The 20,194-nt window shown below is 31.9% G+C and overlaps 2 protein-coding genes across 2 annotated transcripts; both read left to right on the top strand.

The window, feature by feature from the left end:
* The first annotated feature begins 2,643 nt into the window (after positions 1–2,643).
* LOC124425636 (beta-hexosaminidase subunit alpha-like) lies at positions 2,644–7,208 on the top strand. Its single transcript, XM_046966212.1, has 7 exons — positions 2,644–3,218; positions 3,530–3,755; positions 4,981–5,102; positions 5,379–5,751; positions 5,863–6,155; positions 6,246–6,511; positions 6,728–7,208. Exons 1-7 carry the CDS (start codon positions 3,024–3,026, stop codon positions 6,903–6,905), a joined length of 1,653 nt encoding a protein of 550 aa, XP_046822168.1. The 5' UTR covers positions 2,644–3,023; the 3' UTR covers positions 6,906–7,208.
* Positions 7,209–7,649: 441 nt separating this feature from the next.
* Positions 7,650–8,424, top strand: LOC124425641 (small proline-rich protein 2B-like). Its single transcript, XM_046966218.1, has 3 exons — positions 7,650–7,847; positions 8,114–8,318; positions 8,405–8,424. Exons 1-3 carry the CDS (start codon positions 7,650–7,652, stop codon positions 8,422–8,424), a joined length of 423 nt encoding a protein of 140 aa, XP_046822174.1.
* The last annotated feature ends 11,770 nt before the right edge of the window (positions 8,425–20,194 follow it).

Genomic DNA, 20,194 nt, shown 5'->3' with positions numbered 1-20,194 from the left:
TGATACTGAAATTTATTCTTTGTTTAAGCAAAAAAAAAGAAAGAAAAATATTTAAACATTAATCGATTGAAAATAAAAAGATATAATTAATCGACAATTTACGAATTATCGATAAAGAATTATTCAGATTAATCGGATGTTAAAATTTTTTTCTTGTCACACACATACACACATATATATGCTATCTTACATCAAGTATATCTTTTCCAATAGAAATTTATGATGTCGTCCAATCAACGTGCGGGTCATTCATCTTCCAACGATCCATTAACATAAATCTGGGTACGTCCATCGTGATGCCTCTTATCCTCTTTCTCTCCTTTCTCCTCTCTCTCTCTCTCTCTCTCTCTCTCTCTCTCTCTCTCTCTCTCTCTCTCTCTCTCTCTCTCTCTATGTCTGTTTCTCTCTCTGTGTGTCTGACTCTCTCTTCCTCTACGATCAACTCATACTATGAGAGGCCACATGTACGTGTATACAGGTTAATACGATATTCAAGCTTGTCGCATTCGTTTCAGCACGTGTAATTCACCTTGCGGTCCTCTCTTATAAGAGGAGGAAAATGCGCAAACTCGTATTTTACGATCGGAGGCGTCTCCTTTGGATAACACGCCGTCTCGACACGTCTATCATTGTGTTCGCCGATCTTGTCTCGTTTAATTGTCCAATGACATGTTCCGTAATTTTCTACCGTCTCGTTTTTTTCTTTCTTTTCTTTTTTCTTTCTTTTTATTTCTATTCATGTTTTTTCTTCTTTCTTTTCTTTTTTTATCAATGTTTTATCAAAATCATCTCGATTATTAATTACATATTAGTCACATAGATAATTAATTATCATTATACTGTACTTATTGTTGTTTTGTACGTTTTGGAAATTATTTCGTTTTTTCTTTTTTCTTATCTCGGTTTTGTTTGTAATACGTACATGTGTTCAAAAAAAAAAAAACAGATTATTCTGTTTTATAACCAACCATATTTCTTTTTACTAAAAAGTTACGAACATTTAGCTACAATTTTTTCATTTAAAGTACATAGAATTTTATTCAGAATTTCACGAATTTCATTCTCCCCTTTTTTAGTTAAAGTTCCAGACATCATAAAATATTAATAATTATAATATTAATTATTATTATTAATAATTGGTATCAGTATCTATTAACTTTGACAAGAAGGGGAATCCATCGTTATCAACGAAATTATCAACAACCAAGATATCGATATATCGCTCGTATAATGATTTTTTCGAATGCACTGATATCACTCTTCTCAATCTATTCTTTTTCATCTCTACGTGTAAATATAAATATTAGCGGAGAATCGATAAGGATGACCTATTATCTCTAGTGCTTTATTGAACTTTACGCTTGATCATTTTATCTCATCGATTTTGAATTTCTTTTACTATATGTGATAAATATGAAGAAAAAATATACAATGAGAGGTCGAATTTGTTATTAGTTAAATTAAATCGTAGCTATGTATTTTCGACTCGTAGTGACGGCATGAATCATTTCTATATATGTGTGTATATTCTAAAAATCCTTTAAATTATTTATTATGTTTATTTAGATTTTTTTACAAATTTTATTATTACATATTTTTTATTTTATGCCACTTATAAAAGTTATTATAAATTTTATTAATTAGACCGAATGATAGACAATCGTTTGATTAAGCTTTGTTAAAATTTACAGGTTATGAATAATTTGTGGAAATTAATATAAATGAGACAAAAGTTTTATTATCCGTTATACTCGTTAATATATTTATGATGTTATTTCTTTAAACGATTAATCAACTAACTATCGTTTCTTTCGAAGGATAGTTTAAAGGTACAATTTCTCGTGGTTAAAAAGGAAAAGAAAAAAGAAGAAAAAAAAAGAAAAGAAAATATTTCGGAACAGGCACGCGTACAAATTACATACTTATTAATATCTCAAGAGATTACATCAAATTTATTTCTGCACTAATTGCAAGAATATTCTTCATGAGATGTACATGAAATAACATACTCATGAATTGTATATGAAATAACATACTTATGAATTGTACATGAAATAACATACAATTAAATAATAACTAATTAAATGAGATGTCATATAGCCGAAACATATATAACGTTACCACATTTTTCTTTACAATTAATTCTCGCGTAACAGTGACGCTCGTAATTTAAAAAATATACATTATCATTATCAAAACTTGCTTTGGTACCAGCAATATTTAAATTTGAAATATTATTATAGGTAAAATTATTAATGAAGATTTTTCTTCGAACGAAATCGATTGTCAAGATAATAATTTTTTTTATATCCGTCTTCTCGGTACGATCAAACTTCCTCCTGTCTCCCTCTCTCTTTCTCCCTCTTTCTTTCTCTTTCTCTCTCTCTCTTTCTCTCTCACTATCTGACATAGATCTAAGTATCTATCCTTTTTCTTCTTTTATTACAGGTCGTCGTACTCGACGATCAATGAACGCATTTTCACGAAGGAAAACTTTAAGGATCACGATTTTCTTTGAGCGTCTATAGAAGAGAAGAAACGAAAACGAGATAAATATAAATATAAAAATAGAAGAAAGAGAAAAAGAGAGAGAAAAAAGAAAGAAAAAAGAAAGAAAAAAGAAAGAAAGAAAGAGGAGAGAGAAAGAGAGAGAGAAAGAAAGGACTGGTTTAGTCCCACTTGACCGTGAGCACTCGTGAGGCCAAAGTGATAAAAGTTAAATGGCGGGCTAAGGTCGTTTGCACTCTGCTCGCCGCTCTTCTCCTTGCTCGTGTTCGTATACACGCGACAACCGAACCGATTCTTTCTCTCTCTCTCTTTCTCTCTCTCTCTCTCTCTCTTTCTCTCTTTCTATCTCTATCTCTGTCTATCTCTCTCATTCTCTCTGTTCGAGCTTCGGTTGGCACAGCTCGGTAGTATCATCGTCAGTAGACGATGACCGCTCGCTGCTAGCGGATCGTTCTTATTCGGCAAACGTGTTTACCTGAAACGTTGATTACTATCAAACAAACGAACAAACAAACATGTGTCGTTTGTATTTAATAAATACATTTTTATTAGTCTGGCTGTTTGCATCGTTACCAAATTTGAGTATACAATTGCATTCGTTCTCTGGTGCATGGGTTATACCGACCGAAGGTGAAATTTGGCCGATGCCGAATCAGAGAATCGTTCGAAAGGAATTTTATCTTTTAAGACCGTCGACCTTTCAAATTCGAGTGAGTTTCACGTTGACTTGTTTTCTTGTTTACCTCTTTTTTACTGTCTTTTTTCTTTCTTTCTTTCTTTCTTTCTTCTTCTTCTTCTTATTATTATTTTAATAATCCTAAAAGTATTCACATGAATTTTCTCTCTTCGCTTTCTATTTTGTTTTTTTTCTTCTCCTATTTTATCTTTCTTTCTTTTTTTGTTTTTTTTTTTATTTCCATTATCCCTTCTTTTCTCGATATGAAATTCGTTCAATCTGATGTATGTCTGTTTTTTTGGTTTTTTGTTGGATTTATCAAATATATTTATCACTCTTTTTTAGACAGAAACTGAAAATTGCGATATAATCAACGAGGCTATCGAAAGGTACAAGGGTATAATTCTAACCGATGCAAGAATAGGCAGAATCGTTAGCGAAGGACATCCCAGAACATCTGCACGAAACGATGCATTCTTCAAGGGTACATTAACGAGCTTGGAGATTCAATTAAAGAATCCTTGCCAACATAATGGCGAATATTGGCCACATTTGTTCATGAACGAGAGTTGTAAGTGAAACAAACATTTTTGAAAAGAAAAAAAGAAATATCTTTGTCCTTTCTTCGTTGATTGCATACGAAACATTATTACTACGTAATATTATACGTAAATGATATATCTAATCTTCCGTCGATTCCGTCAAAACAGATAAATTTCTATGAAACTAACCGGTTGTTCCCCCGGATTTTAATCTCCTTCGCTAATCTCAATTAGGATGTATACTTTCTAATGTACTATTAATTCGTTTCGAAACACATACATACGACGCACATGAGTATGTATTTAAATGTTTCGATATAAACATTAAGTATTCCATGATTGTGATCGAATGCGCGCAAAAGTAAAACATACTAACTACTCTAAATGATACTCTATATATATATATATATATATATATATATATATATATATATATATATATATATATACATACATACAATAATATTCATAAAACGATTAGATTTTGTTTTTTTTTTTTAAGTGGGACAAGATTATACGAAGTCGGGGATTCCACGTTCGAACGTAGCACTTATAAAATGATTAACGTGAATAACGAGATTTCTTTCGCTTTGTAAAAAAATATTTCTACTTATTTCAATTGCTTTCTAATCGTTCCCGACGATTAAAAATTCCTCGAAATAAATTAAAAAAATTTATTCTTTTAATTATTGTTTTTGTCATTGTTGTTTTTTATTCTTTTATTTAATTCTTTTTTTCATGTAATTCTTTTTTATTTAATTTTTTTTTTCATTTAATTCTTACTACCTTCATTTTAATACTATGCAGTTTATACAGAACGAAGAAATATCGTTCGATGATATCGTTCCTATGTAATCAACGAACGTCTATGCACGTAACAATTTTTCTAATTCGCGATAATGAACGAGTTGGTAATAGAGTCAGTGGAACAGATCGAAACGGGGACGAGTAATAAGACGAAATTAATCAGCCTCTTTACATTTCTTATCTCTATTTCTTATTTTTCCTCTTCTTCTTCTTCTTCTCCTTCTTCTCCTTCTTCTTTTTCTTCTTTTTCTTCTTCTTTTTCTTCTTCTTCTTATCCGTTCGCGAAAGCATCATTATGAGGTCATTGTGATTAGGAACATTGAAGAATAGAACGATTAAATACAATCTTCTTTTTCTTCTTCTTCTTTCTCTTCCTCCTCTTCTTTATCTTCCTTTTTCTCAATCGACAATAAGATCGACAATAAGATAGAATGTTGACTTTTCCAGACATACTTGAAATAAACGAAATATCAACCAATGCTAGTCTCTCAGCTGACTCCGTTTGGGGAATACTTCGAGGTCTTGAAACCTTTTCACAAATCCTCGTACCATCTGGAGACGGTCCTATCGTAAGTTAAATTTCGATTTGATTTATAATAATTAATGATCAATAAGATTAAAATATTTATTTAAATCGTTCTAAATATATTATCGATTTATTTAAAATTCAGTGTAATAAATGATGAAGACTTTATTATTGATATTTTTATATATGTATTATTTTTTAATAAAACGTTAAAATAAAAACGTTAAATAAACGTTTTATATATATATATATATATATATATATATATATATGTATATGTTAGATTTAGAATAAATAGTTAATGATCGAAAATTTTTAGTTGAAGTTACAATGTCAGACGATCGTGGATACACCGAAATTACGACACAGAGGTATTCTTTTGGATACGTCTCGTCATTATCTACCAGTATCCGACATACTTCTTACATTGGATGCAATGTCCTACAACAAGCTAAACGTTTTACATTGGCACATAGTAGACGACAATAGTTTCCCTTACCAAAGCTTTAAGTATCCAGATTTATCAGCTAAAGGTGCTTATCATTCTACCATGGTTTACACGTCCAATGATGTACAAAGAATCATTACTTATGCGAGATTACGTGGGATTCGTATTATATCAGAGTTTGATACACCTGGACACGTAGCAGCTTGGGGTTTAAGTTATCCGGAACTTCTCACGAAGTGTTATGGTAAGTTGAAATAATTCTTTTTCTTTTTTTTTTGTGCGGATTAAAGAATTTTCCTTGGGAATTATTTATTTGTTTTATTTTTTTTCTGATTCTTTTTTCTTCTATCTTTAGACTCTACTGGTAATCCGAATGGTAAACTTGGGCCGATCAATCCAACAAAACCAGAGGTTTACGAATTCATGAGAAATCTATTTTCCGAGATAGTTGAGATATTTCCAGATAATTACGTTCATCTAGGTGGCGACGAAGTACCTTTCGATTGTTGGGGTAGCAATCCCGAGATAAAATCATATATGCAAGCTCATAATATGTCGAAGAATTACGCGTTATTAGAAGGAAAGTACATTACCAAATTATTAGAGATCACTAGCACGTTGGGTGCCAATTCCATCGTATGGCAAGAGGTGAAGTATTATTTTTAATTCTAACGGTCTATTCACGAAATGAAATTTCTTTCTAAGAATTATTCTAAAAATAAACGTTTGTTATTTCAGGTTTTCGATAACGGCGTAAATCTTCCCAATACCACGGTAGTACACGTGTGGACCGGACGCTGGCAGAACGAGTTAGAAAGGGCAACAAAAGCCGGACATCCGGTTTTGCTATCAGCTTGTTGGTATCTCGATCACATAAGCAATGGAGGCGATTGGAAAAAGTATTACACGTGCGATCCTTTAGGATTTCCGGCACCACCCGAAGTCAACTTGAGGGATATCATGTTGGGAGGTGAAGCTTGTATGTGGGGCGAGTTTGTGGACAGGTTAATATTTTTTATTTCTTTTTTCTTTTTTATTCACTTGTAATATATTATAAAAAAAAATTTCTATACGCCGAATTATGTTAGTTCGTCTATAATTTATCATTATATTAAATAATTCATTTTTTAACGATCGTATACCATCGAATACTTTTATTTATATTGCAGTAATACGGATGTGTTCGTTATTTTTTTTTGTTTTTTGTTTTTTTTTTTTAGGTATAACATTCATCCAAGAATTTGGCCACGGGCTAGTGCCGCAGCCGAACGTTTGTGGAGCGAACAAGCGGAAAGTTTGACCGAAGCATCAAGACGCCTCGAAGAACACGCTTGTCGTATGAACAGACGTGGTATACCAGCCCAGCCACCGAACGGACCAGGATTTTGTGTTCTTTGATTAGCCACAAGTCTAACTTTATACTCGAAAATTTCATCGACATTTATTCGTCATTGGAAAAACGAAAATAGCATCATGTAGGGACAACATTATTCTCTCTATTCGCATTTTTTCATACCTATTTTTAAATAAAGTAAATAATTCAAGAATCTTAAATTTATATATATAAGCGATATAATAATTTACATTTCTTTACGAGTGTGTCACGTCTTTAAGGTAGGAACAATTACTGTTCCAAGCGAATAACAATTGACTCTCACTGTAGTCATGACAATGAAAAAATAAACAGTCTTCGCAAAATCATTCGTTCTATTTTTCTATTCAACGATAAAAAAAATTTCAAGTAACCTTCGATACTTTCAAAGGGCGGGTACCGTTATTTAAATCTGATAGATGGACCTGCTATATCGGTGACCTAATCATAATTCTTACTAAACAAAATTAACAGTGTAAAAGGTAAACAATAATGTAATGTATGTATATATATTTATACATATTAAATATTTGGAAATTACATTTTTGTGTGAAGAATACGATCGATAAAATGTAATAGTTTAATCGATGAAATAACATTCTTATCCAATTTTGATATTATAACTGATAAAGTTTCTTTCTTTAGAAGAAAGATTTATTTATATTTAATTTCATTGTTATCATGATAGACACAAGAAGATATCTCGATTTATTCGATGAAATTACTAATGGGGTAATAGGATACGACAGAAATGGAAGATACTTATAAATATGTGTTCTCCTGGTCCATGTAACCCTGTAATTTGCAGTCCACCTATGTGCTGCCCAACACCTTGTCCAATACCTTCTTGCATACCACCTTGTCCACCAGCTTGTTATCCTTGCCTACCTTGCGTACCTTGTGCGCCTCTCATACAATGTAGGCCACCGTGTCCGCCTCGTTGCCCAGCAAGACCATCGAAGACAGTGGTTTGTAGCACGATTCAATGCTTTTAATTAAAATCTGACTAACCTGGACTAAATAAAGGAATAAAGTTTTATTTTCTACATTTATGACGATGAAAAGATCATTTATCATGAACAATAGAAAAATCATTATTTTAATAATTGCAATTTCAATGAGTCTAAAATTCATTTTTTTTAACAAAATTTATATCACGAATGTTAAGTTTAATGATAATTCAATTGTGTAGAATTTGGACAACGAAAAAATCAGATGGATCATTAATTAACAGGTGTACTTACGACCTTGTCCACCCTGTCCACCTTGCTGCCCTATGCCTTGTCCTCCAAAAGTGGTGGTGACATGTCCTCCTCCCTGCTCACCTTGTCCACCGCCTCCTCCAACTTGCGTTTACGTTTGTACGCCAAAATGCATACCTTGTATGCCGTGTCCACCTCCTACACCCCCGGTTTGCTCACCTTGCAGACCGCTTTGTCGTTAGTATCGTGTCTTAAGTTTGAACGTTAGGAACGCTACGATATATTACTCTTTGTGATACTTTTTTTGTTTTGTTTTTTTTCAGTGCCTTGTCCACCTTGCTGAGAATTCAATCGATTTAGACCAATCAACAAATTGGTCACCATCATTTTAATTTTTATATAAGGTGACAAAAAAGCAACTCGTCAAAGTTTGACAATCATAAATTTTTTTATCGACAACGATAATAAAACGAATTTAATCAATGCTCACGAGTAACAATAACCATGAATTGACAACAATAAAATGATAATCTCTATTAGATATTTTGCCAATTGAACGTCTCGAAGATGACTTTCCTAAAATAACTTGCAACGAATAAATTGAGAATGCAAAAGCAAACAAAAAATTACAAAAGAAACAATTCTGAATTTCTGGAGAAACAATTTTAGCATTATTATTATTAAGTTAATATTAAATTATTTTTAAGTTAATGAATTAAAATTTACAATACGTCTTTATTTAGTAATTTTCAAGAGCTTTGAGTAAATGTATTAGTTCAATAATATTTGAAGAAGACGAGAAGTAAATAGGACGTGTAGATAAAATAAATAAAATGTATCTTTGTCCGATATATAAAACATTATTATTAAATTATTGTAATGTTAGAATAGAAAAGAAAAAAAATTCTTTCACGATAGCTTTCTTATATTTAAAAACGATCACAAATAAACCTATAAAATAATGTATGTCCCATAAATTGTCTAACTCCTTATTATATACATTTCTTATTTGTAATTATGAATTATAAGAAATATAGAGAAAATTGTCTGAAGGTCAAACATATTGTCATTTATATTTATAAACTAATTTCTCTAACAAATGGGATTTGGGATAATGAAGGGAGCTTTATTATAGGTGCCCATGACAACCTCAATTTATGTTGTCGTCTTATAAATTATCTTCATTTGTTCCAATGCCAGTAATACTAAATCTGCTCTGAGACTTAATCTCTTTTTTTTTATTTTATAATATGATTTTATTAGAATAATTTTTACATCAAATTGACAAGGTACGAATCTCTTTCTATCATGAACAAAAGGTAAGATATTTTTAGAATATCTTTTGGCCTCTTCAATTTTTTTTTCAAAAGGATTACATAAACGTCTTTATATAACCTTCTATTTCATCATGAACTCATAGGAAAGTTTCCACAGAGAGGAATACTGCTGCCAAAGATTCTACTCGACGACCTAGCATATCTAGTATTCACACACGAGTCACAAATATTCCTCAAAGGAGACGTTCTCGATCAGGAAAATCACCTTCGCCGGAGGCAAACTTAATTCAAGCCACAATGGTAAGTATATGCTACATATATGTAAGTTAAAAAGAAACGTATCAATTGCATAGATCTATTTGTTTTTTTCTCTTTCTCTCTCTTTCTCTCTCCCTCTCTCTCTCTCTCTCTCTCTCTCTCTCTCTCATCAATTTCTCTTTCGTTATAGACAAAATTATCAAAAACAATGCTTGCAACTGGAGACAACAAGGTTGCTCCCCCAAAAACAATATTCAATTCTCAAGATAAATCCAAAGAATTACAATCGAGTTCGTCACCACGATTGAAAAGCTTTCCAGCTGAAAAAATTCGCAAATACGACAATTCAGCATTGTTTAATAATAAATTGATAAGGGGTATGGTCAATCAACAAAATTCTGAACGTTCGGCTACATTATACATGCCAGATTCTACAGGTCATAATTACGAATACGGTGATCAAATTAATGGAATACATAATGGACATCAAAATCAGTCACAGGTAAGTAGTAATGATTACAGAAAATATTAAATATTTTTAAAATAATATTATTAAATAATATTAAATATTTTAAAAATAATATTATTAACAGGACCCTAACATGCTTATCCGTTCTATTTATTTTTATAGACGTCGGAAAATATGTGCCAACAACAAATTTCCATGAACTATTCGATGCATCAGCCAATTCCACAATCAAACGGAGCTTTAACTTATCGGGTACATGGTCCAGATAAACATCGGCCAAACGTACCGCATGGACATCAATCGCACGTAACTGCCGTGGGTGCACCTAACTCGACGGCTTATGTTCACAATGGTCAAACACCTGTAGCTCGATCTTCTACACCGGCGACACAATTACATCCTCAACAATCACAAAGAATATCTAACGAAATTACGAATATACAGAAAGAAAATAATTGGGTAAACGATGAACTTCCTCAAATTGTTGATCTAGAGAAACAACCTGTTGGTGGAAGAAATTTAATGTTACATAGACAAGCAGTGATGCAAGAGAGACACCAACAACAACAACAGCAGCAACAACAACAGCAGCAACAACAACATCAGCAGCAACAACAACATCAGCAACAACAACAACATCAGCAACAACATATGCAAACACGATCCCATCCAACAATGTTTCCTAACGTGACGAATCAACAGATCGATCGTCCTATGTCTGTACCACCTTTTTACAATATTCAATCCTCTCAAGCAAATTCTTCGCCTGTTTTAACGCATGAACATCCTCAGCAAATTTATCAACAACTACAAAACAATATAGCTCATCAGCAACAAATGCAACAACGGGCGTTTAATCAGCAATTCCAAATGATGTCAGGACATCAAACACAACATTCAGCACATGCTAATCAAGATTATTATAATTATTTTCCTCAACAGTTGTCGGAAAGAACATCGTTCCCTTATGGAATGACTTCGCCTCAAGATGCAAACGTAAATCAAACAAAAAGTGTTCTAAACCCTATGGTATCGATGCAACAAAGACAACAATTAAGTAATCAGCATAATGAAGCAGTACCGAATAGTAAAATGTTAATTGATAACCCAAATATAAAATCTCAAATCAAGCCATACACCATCAACCTAGTTGACAATACCAAATCGCAAAACGTTACATATGGTCATCATTATGGTCAAAATCATGGTCAAGTATCCCAAATGTATCGACCAACGATTCAAGGACAACAATTTTTAAATCATTTCCAACAGAATATGATGCCTCCAAATCATGTTCCTCAGCAAGTAATCACTACTGAAATGCCTACAAATCTTGAAAGAAACAGTCTGAAATTTACACCGAAAATGATTCGAGATCAAGAGCTCTTGATAACAACTATGAAACAACAAGGTATATCCGAAGAATTAATGCGAAGGCAGTTCGATAATTTACTAAAGGAACAACGCAGACAACTCGAATATCTTCAACAATTTAATCAAGAGGATGATTATCCTGATAAAAAAAAGCAAGAGATACGTAAAAAGATACAGATAGACGAGAAACCTGAATGGATGGCTCATATAACGCCACCACATATTCCTTACAGTGATTTAGAAAAATTAAACGCCAAAATTCGAGAACAAAACTTAATTTCATCTCAACAGCAATTTAACGAGAATCAGCCAGTGGATTTCAATAAACTGCAACAAAATGGGAATAATCCATCTAAAATGGTGCCATCGTTATCACAAATTTATGATCAGTCTCAACAAAATGCGTATCAACTCTGGCAACAACAAATGGGAGTTCCAACAAGAACAGTAATACCACAATATACATACGGATCATCCGAGCCTTATCGTCACGTAAAACCAATGTCAGCTTCATCTCAACATCAACAACATCAACAACATCAACAATATCAACAATATCAACAAAATCAATATCAACAACATTTCAACAATAATCCGATGCGATCGCAATATCCTATTTATTGGCAACAATCGCAGCAAATTCAACAACCATATCAACAACCATATCAACAACAGTATCACCAAGTACCAGAACAAGTTTCATGGCAACCTGATCAGCCACGAAACGAAGAAGATTCCCGTCTTTTCAAGAAAGCCTTCAGTCTGAACGATTTGAATATGAGAAATGTCGAACCATCGAGTTTATTGAAACTAAGATTATACAAAGATGTGATCCGCCCTCAGAAACGTAATAACGGCTTGCAAAATCCAGATACGATCCAGAAAACTTTGGAGATCTTAAATAATCCAGAAAGTCAGAAAGGTCTTGAATATCTCGCAAATCTTAACAGAAAGAATCTACAAACTAAACTGAATGGTATGCAAGATCCGAATGAAACGACACCAAATTTAATATCAAAATCACCCTTCAATAATTCTAATTCGATGTCGCAAAGAGCTATCTCAGCAAATGGTCTAGAAAATAAAAGAAACCCTAATAATCCACTTCCCCAACCATTAACATATTTAAAAAGATCTGAAATTGGAACGGCTGGGAATGAATACCCAAAACAGAAACAGTATAATCCACGAAATCGTTATAGTTTGATGGCTGAAAGAGAAGACGGGACAGTAGTTCCAACCGCACAATATCAGCTGCCTTATTCAGATCAACAGTTAAATCACCAACAACAACAAAATTATCAGAAATTAATTCCTTATAATGAAAAAAATCCATTATCGGTATTGAACAAGCAAATGTCTTATAAACTTGATGGTTCCGGTAATCCAGATCATTATCAGCAGTTACAACAATTCTATCAGAATAAACAAAATGTGATTAGTAACAACGGACAGGGAGATGTACTTAACCTACATAAACCAAATACAGCCAATATAGCATACTTCGATTGTCCTGGTGGCGACACAGCAGATTTATCGTATTCCAGAGAGAACGGACAGATACAGAATAAGATGGCACCATTTGGCCCATCTCAAAGATTGAACGGAACCTACAATTCGCCAGATATTCGAGAAGCCAAAACTATTGGGGGTGTCACGTACCTTGCCAGAAAACCGAACTATATACCAAATCAACCAATGATACCTGAGAACACTTTGACTGCTAATAAATATATACAACCAGCCATAATGTATCACTGAATGAAAGGATTATTTATTTTTATTTTTAATTTATGAGATCTATATTTTTATATATATATATATGTATATATATACACACAATATATTTTTGTCTATTTATCTTATACTTTTTAAACGATATCATTAATATACACGATTCTTAAAACAAGTAACGAGTTTTATGTATAAATCATCGCGGTTCATTTTAACTATCGAATGAAAAAAAAAAAGAAAGAAAAGACAAACAATAATATTTTTTCGATAACTCGATAAAAACCACTACAATATTCATTCTTAAAGACAAAATTCATCATGAAATAATATATCTCAATAATGAAATATTAATTCATAAAATATAAAAAGAAAAATTCATCAAAATCGACAATGTGTAATATCGAGTAAGTATCATATTTAATATAAGTAATAATTTTAATGATATTCAATTATATCTGATGTTTTTTATAAGTCCATCATATTCAGCTATACTTTGTGGTCCATGGGGTCCTTGTGATGGAAGTAAATTCGTTACTGTAATTTGTACGAGTAAACCAAAACCCTGTCCTCCTCCACCAAGTATATATTGTGTTCCACCTCCGCCTCCTTGTCCACCACCTTGCCCACCTCTCCCACCGATTTGCGGTATCTACGAACAAGCCATCCGTAAACCTCGATTACCCTGCCCACCTCCGTGTCCACCGAGATACCTTGAGTTCGGTCATCCACCTTTACCACCCTGTCCACCACCCTGTCCTGCAAGAAGAACACCGTGGCCTATATGTTTACCCTGTAATCCCTGTGTGTGAATAATCTCATCTTGTTTATTATCCTCTTTTCATTATTCATAGATTATATAATAAAATTATTATAGTAATTACATACATAGTAATATTACATAATTATATAATAATTATACACACATACGCACAAACATATATGTATATGAATATATATATATAAAATTTATATTATTTACTCGTGTTGATGTCATTAAACATATGATATCATAAATAAATTTGATTCGTTAATTATAAATATACTCATTTCAAAAATTATTATTATTATATGATTATAATAATTATTATTATTATTAGTAACAAATTATTTTCATGCGAGTCAAATCGATTTTTCAAACATACCTCACGATATTCGGATAATTCATAACGCAGTAATTATTCATTTCGAAATTTAATACAATCGTTTTAAAGTATTTTACAATTTTACATGTTTAATTTTATATAAACGATAAATAATCATTTATATATATATATATATATATATATATATATATATATGTATGTATATATATATAATTTTTTATAATTAGATGTATAAAATAGGTATAACCAAATAGACAACAATTTAAATAAATTTGGTACAGCAAGATAAATTTTTCCTGATGATTAAATTATAATTACTGAAACAACAAATGATTTTAATTTTAACAGAGTTAAATATATATGTACATATATTTTTACACAATTTAACATGTTTCTAACTATTGTCAATATAAAAGGAGATATTAAAAGGTACAATAAATGGATAGAGAAAAACGTTATCATTATATCAACGCATAATTTGACTTATGGTTATGAACAATTTGTATGACACTTTATGAAAACAACAAAATCGCCTCAAGAAAAAAAAAAGAAACAAACGAATAGAAAAGAAAATACATCGAATCCAAATGGATAAGTAACTAAATTTAAATAAATAAATATTTATATATCGTTTGATCTTTAATCTAAATTTCTGTGCAAATGATACGTCATCAATTTATCAGAAAATGGGCACTTGTGGAAACACTCGTAATTTTATGGACGAAATGTTATGTATCATAAAAGAAATCGAATGTTTGTGAGTTGATACAAAATATATATACGTATCTATTTAAGAATGCACGAGATCATCAATCAAATCGTTGAAAATTAAATTCCCTTAATAGAAAGCCTGAACCAGAAATATGCAACGTCTCGTGTCCACCATTAGGATGTCCAAGAGGTCCATGTCCAGGAATGTGTTGCGATGGAATAAGCTGCGATCCTTGTTGCATATCACAGATGCCATGTTGTCCACCTAGTCCATGCCTACCAGGTTGTGTACCAATATGTTGTACGGAACCTCCTCGTGCCGAGATCAAGCTTAAACCGGTTCCAAGAAAAATTTGTTGTTTCCCACCGAACCCCGATTGTCCACCGATCTCGTCAATTCCATTTTGTCCATCTCCATGTGGTCCACCTCCGCTTTGTACAAGCCCACCATGTCTCCCATTATGTTGTCCTATTTCCCCATGCGCACCAATGTGCCAGTAAGTCATTAATTTATGTATTAATATTAATAAAACAATTAAAATTAAGAAAACAAATTATAAAAAAAATCAAATGTTTTCAGGCCTTCCGGTTGTTTAAGAGATTGTACGATTCCATGTGGACCCATGGCATGTTTCCCTACAAATTGTTGTCCTACACCAACGTGTTGTCCAATTCCACCGTGCTTAAAACCATCAAAACCACCCTGTTGTCCGGTTTATGTATGCATACCACCTCGATGTAATAAATAAAAATCTTTCAAACGTAATCATTCGTAAATGTATATTCGTATTTCTCTTCGATCAATATCTCACTTGTATGAATGAGTATGAAACAAAAGAAACATATTGCGATTAATCAATCATACTGTGACAATCAATACGATTAACATATTACAAAAACAATTATGCTAATTAATCGAAAATAAAATAGATCGAGTATTGAATTTTAAAGGGATTATTTAAAAAAATGGAGGAAAGAGAAAAAAAGTTGGATGACAGGAAACCATTCTCACTCGACTTATTAAAGATCTTCACAATTATGTTGGATAAACCAAGAAATGAGAAAGATGGAGATAAGGTTAGAAAAATATAATTTTTTCGTAGATGAAACTATTGTATTAATATCTAAATAATGAATAAGATTTGTTTAATACACAGAACATTATATTTCCATCGGAATATATAAGACAAATGATGTTAACAACCGAAGATAGAATGGCTTATCTGATTAAACCAGGTATCAATGAAAATCTTCGATCTGTCATTAATTATCCAGAAAATAATCCTTTCAAACCAATACCTGCTATTATTATATTTCAACAATTTCTCCCTGGCAAAGTTTATAACGCTTCCCTCACTATTCGTAATTCTAGTCAGGTATATAATCAATCATGAAAATGATTGTATAATATGACAACTTGTAATATAATTAATTAGATTGTTCATATTTTTTATAAGGTCTCGAGATGTCTAAAAGCATGCCTCGAACAGGACCCTTTCTTTGATATTGAATTTCGTGGATCTTCTTACAACGTAACAGTAGCGCCAGGACTAGCCCAGATTTATAACATCAAATTTATGCCGGAAGAAAAACGAGATTATAAATACCAAGCGACGTTCTGTACTGACGACGATGTTATTTCTATTCCAATAATTGGTAATAGCAAGAAATTATTTTCATTCGACATTCTTTTTTTTTATATAATTTTAAGTGTTTCATTATTTCAGCAATTGGTCCCAGACCGATTCTGGACATTCCTGATAGCATCGAAGTACCAGAAACAGCAGTAAAGATTTCTTCGTCGAAAACTATTTTGATACGCAATATCGGAACAACTTCGGGCTTTTTCACTTTCTTCACTGACAGGTAATAATAAATTCGACAAGGAACATTAAAAAATGACAAAAAAAGGATAAAATTGAAATTAATAACGAAAGGATTTAATAATTTATAAATTTCTGTTAGTTCATGTTTTCGTATCGAACCGTCAAGTGGTTTAATCGATGAGGAAGAATCGATTCAATTTACTATTTATTTCTTATCCGATAATATCGGAGAATTTGAAGGAAATCTTTTTATCAAAAATGAGACTGGTATACTTATGACTTTGGTCCATTATCTTATTTAACAATATTATTAATAACAAATGTATTGGCAGGTGAGATTCTTCGAACAAAATTACGAAGTTCAGCAGTGAATTGCATAATTCGAATAGATAGAGGCAGTGTCAAAATGGAGAATACTTATTTGGGCATGTCCAGAAGTAAAATCCTTACAATTCACAATAGAAGCGATTATATCGTCAAATATAAATGGATGTATTATAAAAGTAGCAAAGAAGATAATGCAAGAAAAGAAGAGTAAAAAACAAATATATTTTTTCTTTGTTTTTCCTATTTCAGTATTGTTATTTTTCTGTTTTTTATTATCTTTTTTTTATTATATTATTACAGATATAAAAAATTATTCGAACTGATAAACGAAATGGAAATTGTACGATGTGTCAATCTGGAATATTACAACATCTGCATGCCTAACATTCACGAACTCGTCTGCCAAAGAATTTACGGGGATGAGATAATCTCATTAATGAATGAAAATTTCCAATACAATAACTTATGTTTTCTGATTACTCCTATAGTAAGATACGAATATAAGAGAATGCAAAAAAGTTCCTAAGCTTGTATAGTTTTACCATTTGAAAAAGAAAAAAGAAATTGGTCTTAAAGTATCTTGAAAAAGAGTAATTGATTTTTAAAATGACCTAGGAACTTTTGAATACACCCTGTATAAAAATGAAAACGAACCTTGTAAATGAAGTATTGAAACGTATTGTGTAGGAGGGTGAAATATGGCCACATTCATCATCAGACGTGACGATATTCTTTCAAGCTTTAGAAGTTGGCGAGATTTGTAGCACAGCTTATTTGGAAGTATCCGGCCGAGAGGACAGGATACCTTTGAAGTAAAGAAATCAAACTCCCGAAATTATTTCCGTCATTTCAACTCAGCGTGACTCTCTTCATTAATATTTTCATTGCATATGTTAACAATCACAGCCTATGTGGGATAGGCAAAGGACCAGTTTTCTGTTTGAACGTCATCACGATCGATGTAGATAAAATATACATGTATTCCGCATATTATTACGAGGTAGAAAGATATATTTTGGTCAACTTTGTTAAACCTTATCGAGCTTCCAATTTTAATAGTTCTTTGACAATCACATCGGACAATCTATTCTTCAGATAGTTGCTACGAATAAAGGATATATAGATGGCACGCTGATATATAAACCAAAACAGACTCATTTCGGTGGGATAATTAATATCGATCCTTCATCACTTATTATCAAACCAGGAAACTACAAGTCGTTCAGTTTATCATTTTCTTCTGGCCAAAAGGGTGATTTTTTGGAACGTGTTGATTTCATTGTTAAGGAAAGTCTCGAAATTATTTCATTACATATTAAAGGATGCATTATATGTCCCACGTTACATTTCGATAAGAAAAGCTTAAATTTTGGTACGACTTCTTTAGGTAAGATTTTGATATAGGTAAGATTGATCGATATATCGATCAATTTATCAAGGTTCTATAACGATTTATAATAAATGATTACAAAGGAACGATTTATAATAAATGAAGGATTGAAATTGTCCGATGGTTTTTAGGATTTAGTAGCAGACAGGAAGTATGTCTTCATAATCTATCCACCGTTCCCGTAAAATATAAAATAACTGTACTGAATGATGGTTTAGAAGAACCTTTAACTTACGAAGACTTTGCTAGCTCAGATATCAAATCGAGTTTTCCATCTAACCCACGGGAATTTATAGTTCAACCTGATGAAGGTGTAGTCCCTAAACGGAGTTTCTCGAAAATTCGGGTAAAAAGAATAATCAAATCGGAAGTTTTACAAGAAAGAAAGAAAGAAAGAAAAACAAAAAAAAACAAAAAAATGACATCGCTCTAACAAGATCTTCGAAATTTTGACAGATAATCTACAATGCAAATATCAATCGAATTGAACATTCTTTTCTTCGAGTCGACATGTGGAACTCCCAATCTGATCCATTGATGTTACCAATCTCATTCTGTGGGAGCATAGCTACGCTCTCAATCAAACCACCAGAGATATCTATTCGATTTTGTTTCATAAACTACCCTTACACGAGAACTTTCGATATAAAAAACGACTCCGATCTCGATAGTTATTTTTATATCATGCCACAATCGGTAAATAGAAGAAAAAAAAAGAATATATTTAATAATACTTTAATATACCATCGTATTGCTGTAATAAAAAATTCTAACAGGCTACGTTTACTTTAGGTATCTGACAATAAAACATCAATTTATTATTCCATATCAACCTACCAAGGTTTTATCAAGGCACGTCAATCGAGAACAATCGAAATGACTCTTATTACGAAATCCATTGGTAAACAGAGTACCACGATCAAGTATGATTACATTTTAATCTCGGAATCTTTTGTTTTGTATAAAATTAATTAACGGTAATATTTCTCTTTAGCATGTTAACGATTGGTCAAGATTCACCGGTAACTGTTTGTAAATTATCCTGTACTGGTCAAGGACCTATAATATCCTTCCAACCAACTAGAATGGACTTTGGCGACGTCCAAGTTCTCAAAGAAAAGATTATGAAATTACAAGTTATAAGTGATACACCAATTCCAGCCCAATTTAATATTGCTTTCGTAAGTACGAAGTTTTATGTATATATAATAATAAATAGGATCAAAGATATTTGTTTTTATCTAACACGAAGAGTAAAAAAGATTCACCGTGGTCCGTGGATCAAACAAGTGGCGAAATCAAGGAGTACGAAACGATAGAGTTGAACGTGAAAATTTATTTGCACGATCCTGGTATATACGAGGATAACATTTTATTGATGGTACATAACAATAGAATGATTTCCGTCAATCTTAAAGCGGTCGGAGTCGGTTGCAGTATTATTTGTCAGCCAAATATATTTCCTACGTTCGACATGGGATTACTGCTCAGGTATATTACAATTTAATCATAAAAAATAATTTATAAGATAATTTATATATCCATATCATTTTCATTGTCGAACAACATAAGTCATCAAAAGGTGAATATACCGATCACCATGAAAAATCTTGGAATGAAACAATATCAATTGATCTGGTCGAA

The sequence above is a fragment of the Vespa crabro genome, chromosome 7, assembly GCF_910589235.1.
Source record: "Vespa crabro chromosome 7, iyVesCrab1.2, whole genome shotgun sequence".
Classification (NCBI taxonomy): Eukaryota; Metazoa; Arthropoda; class Insecta; order Hymenoptera; family Vespidae; genus Vespa; species Vespa crabro.
The sequence above is the reverse complement of the archived record's forward strand: the minus strand, read 5'-3'. Positions and strand labels throughout refer to the sequence as shown.

Bases quoted from the DNA above. Each gene is read 5' to 3' on its own strand.
- LOC124425636 (XM_046966212.1), top strand. From the start codon at position 3,024: ATGTGTCGTTTGTATTTAATAAATACATTTTTATTAGTCTGGCTGTTT. The intron at 3,756-4,980 runs GTAAGTGAAACA...TGACTTTTCCAG, and splicing joins TTTGTTCATGAACGAGAGTT to ACATACTTGAAATAAACGAA. The intron at 5,103-5,378 runs GTAAGTTAAATT...GAAAATTTTTAG, and splicing joins CATCTGGAGACGGTCCTATC to TTGAAGTTACAATGTCAGAC.
- LOC124425641 (XM_046966218.1), top strand. From the start codon at position 7,650: ATGTGTTCTCCTGGTCCATGTAACCCTGTAATTTGCAGTCCACCTATG. The intron at 7,848-8,113 runs GTTTGTAGCACG...ATTAATTAACAG, and splicing joins CAAGACCATCGAAGACAGTG to GTGTACTTACGACCTTGTCC. The intron at 8,319-8,404 runs GTTAGTATCGTG...GTTTTTTTTCAG, and splicing joins ACCTTGCAGACCGCTTTGTC to TGCCTTGTCCACCTTGCTGA.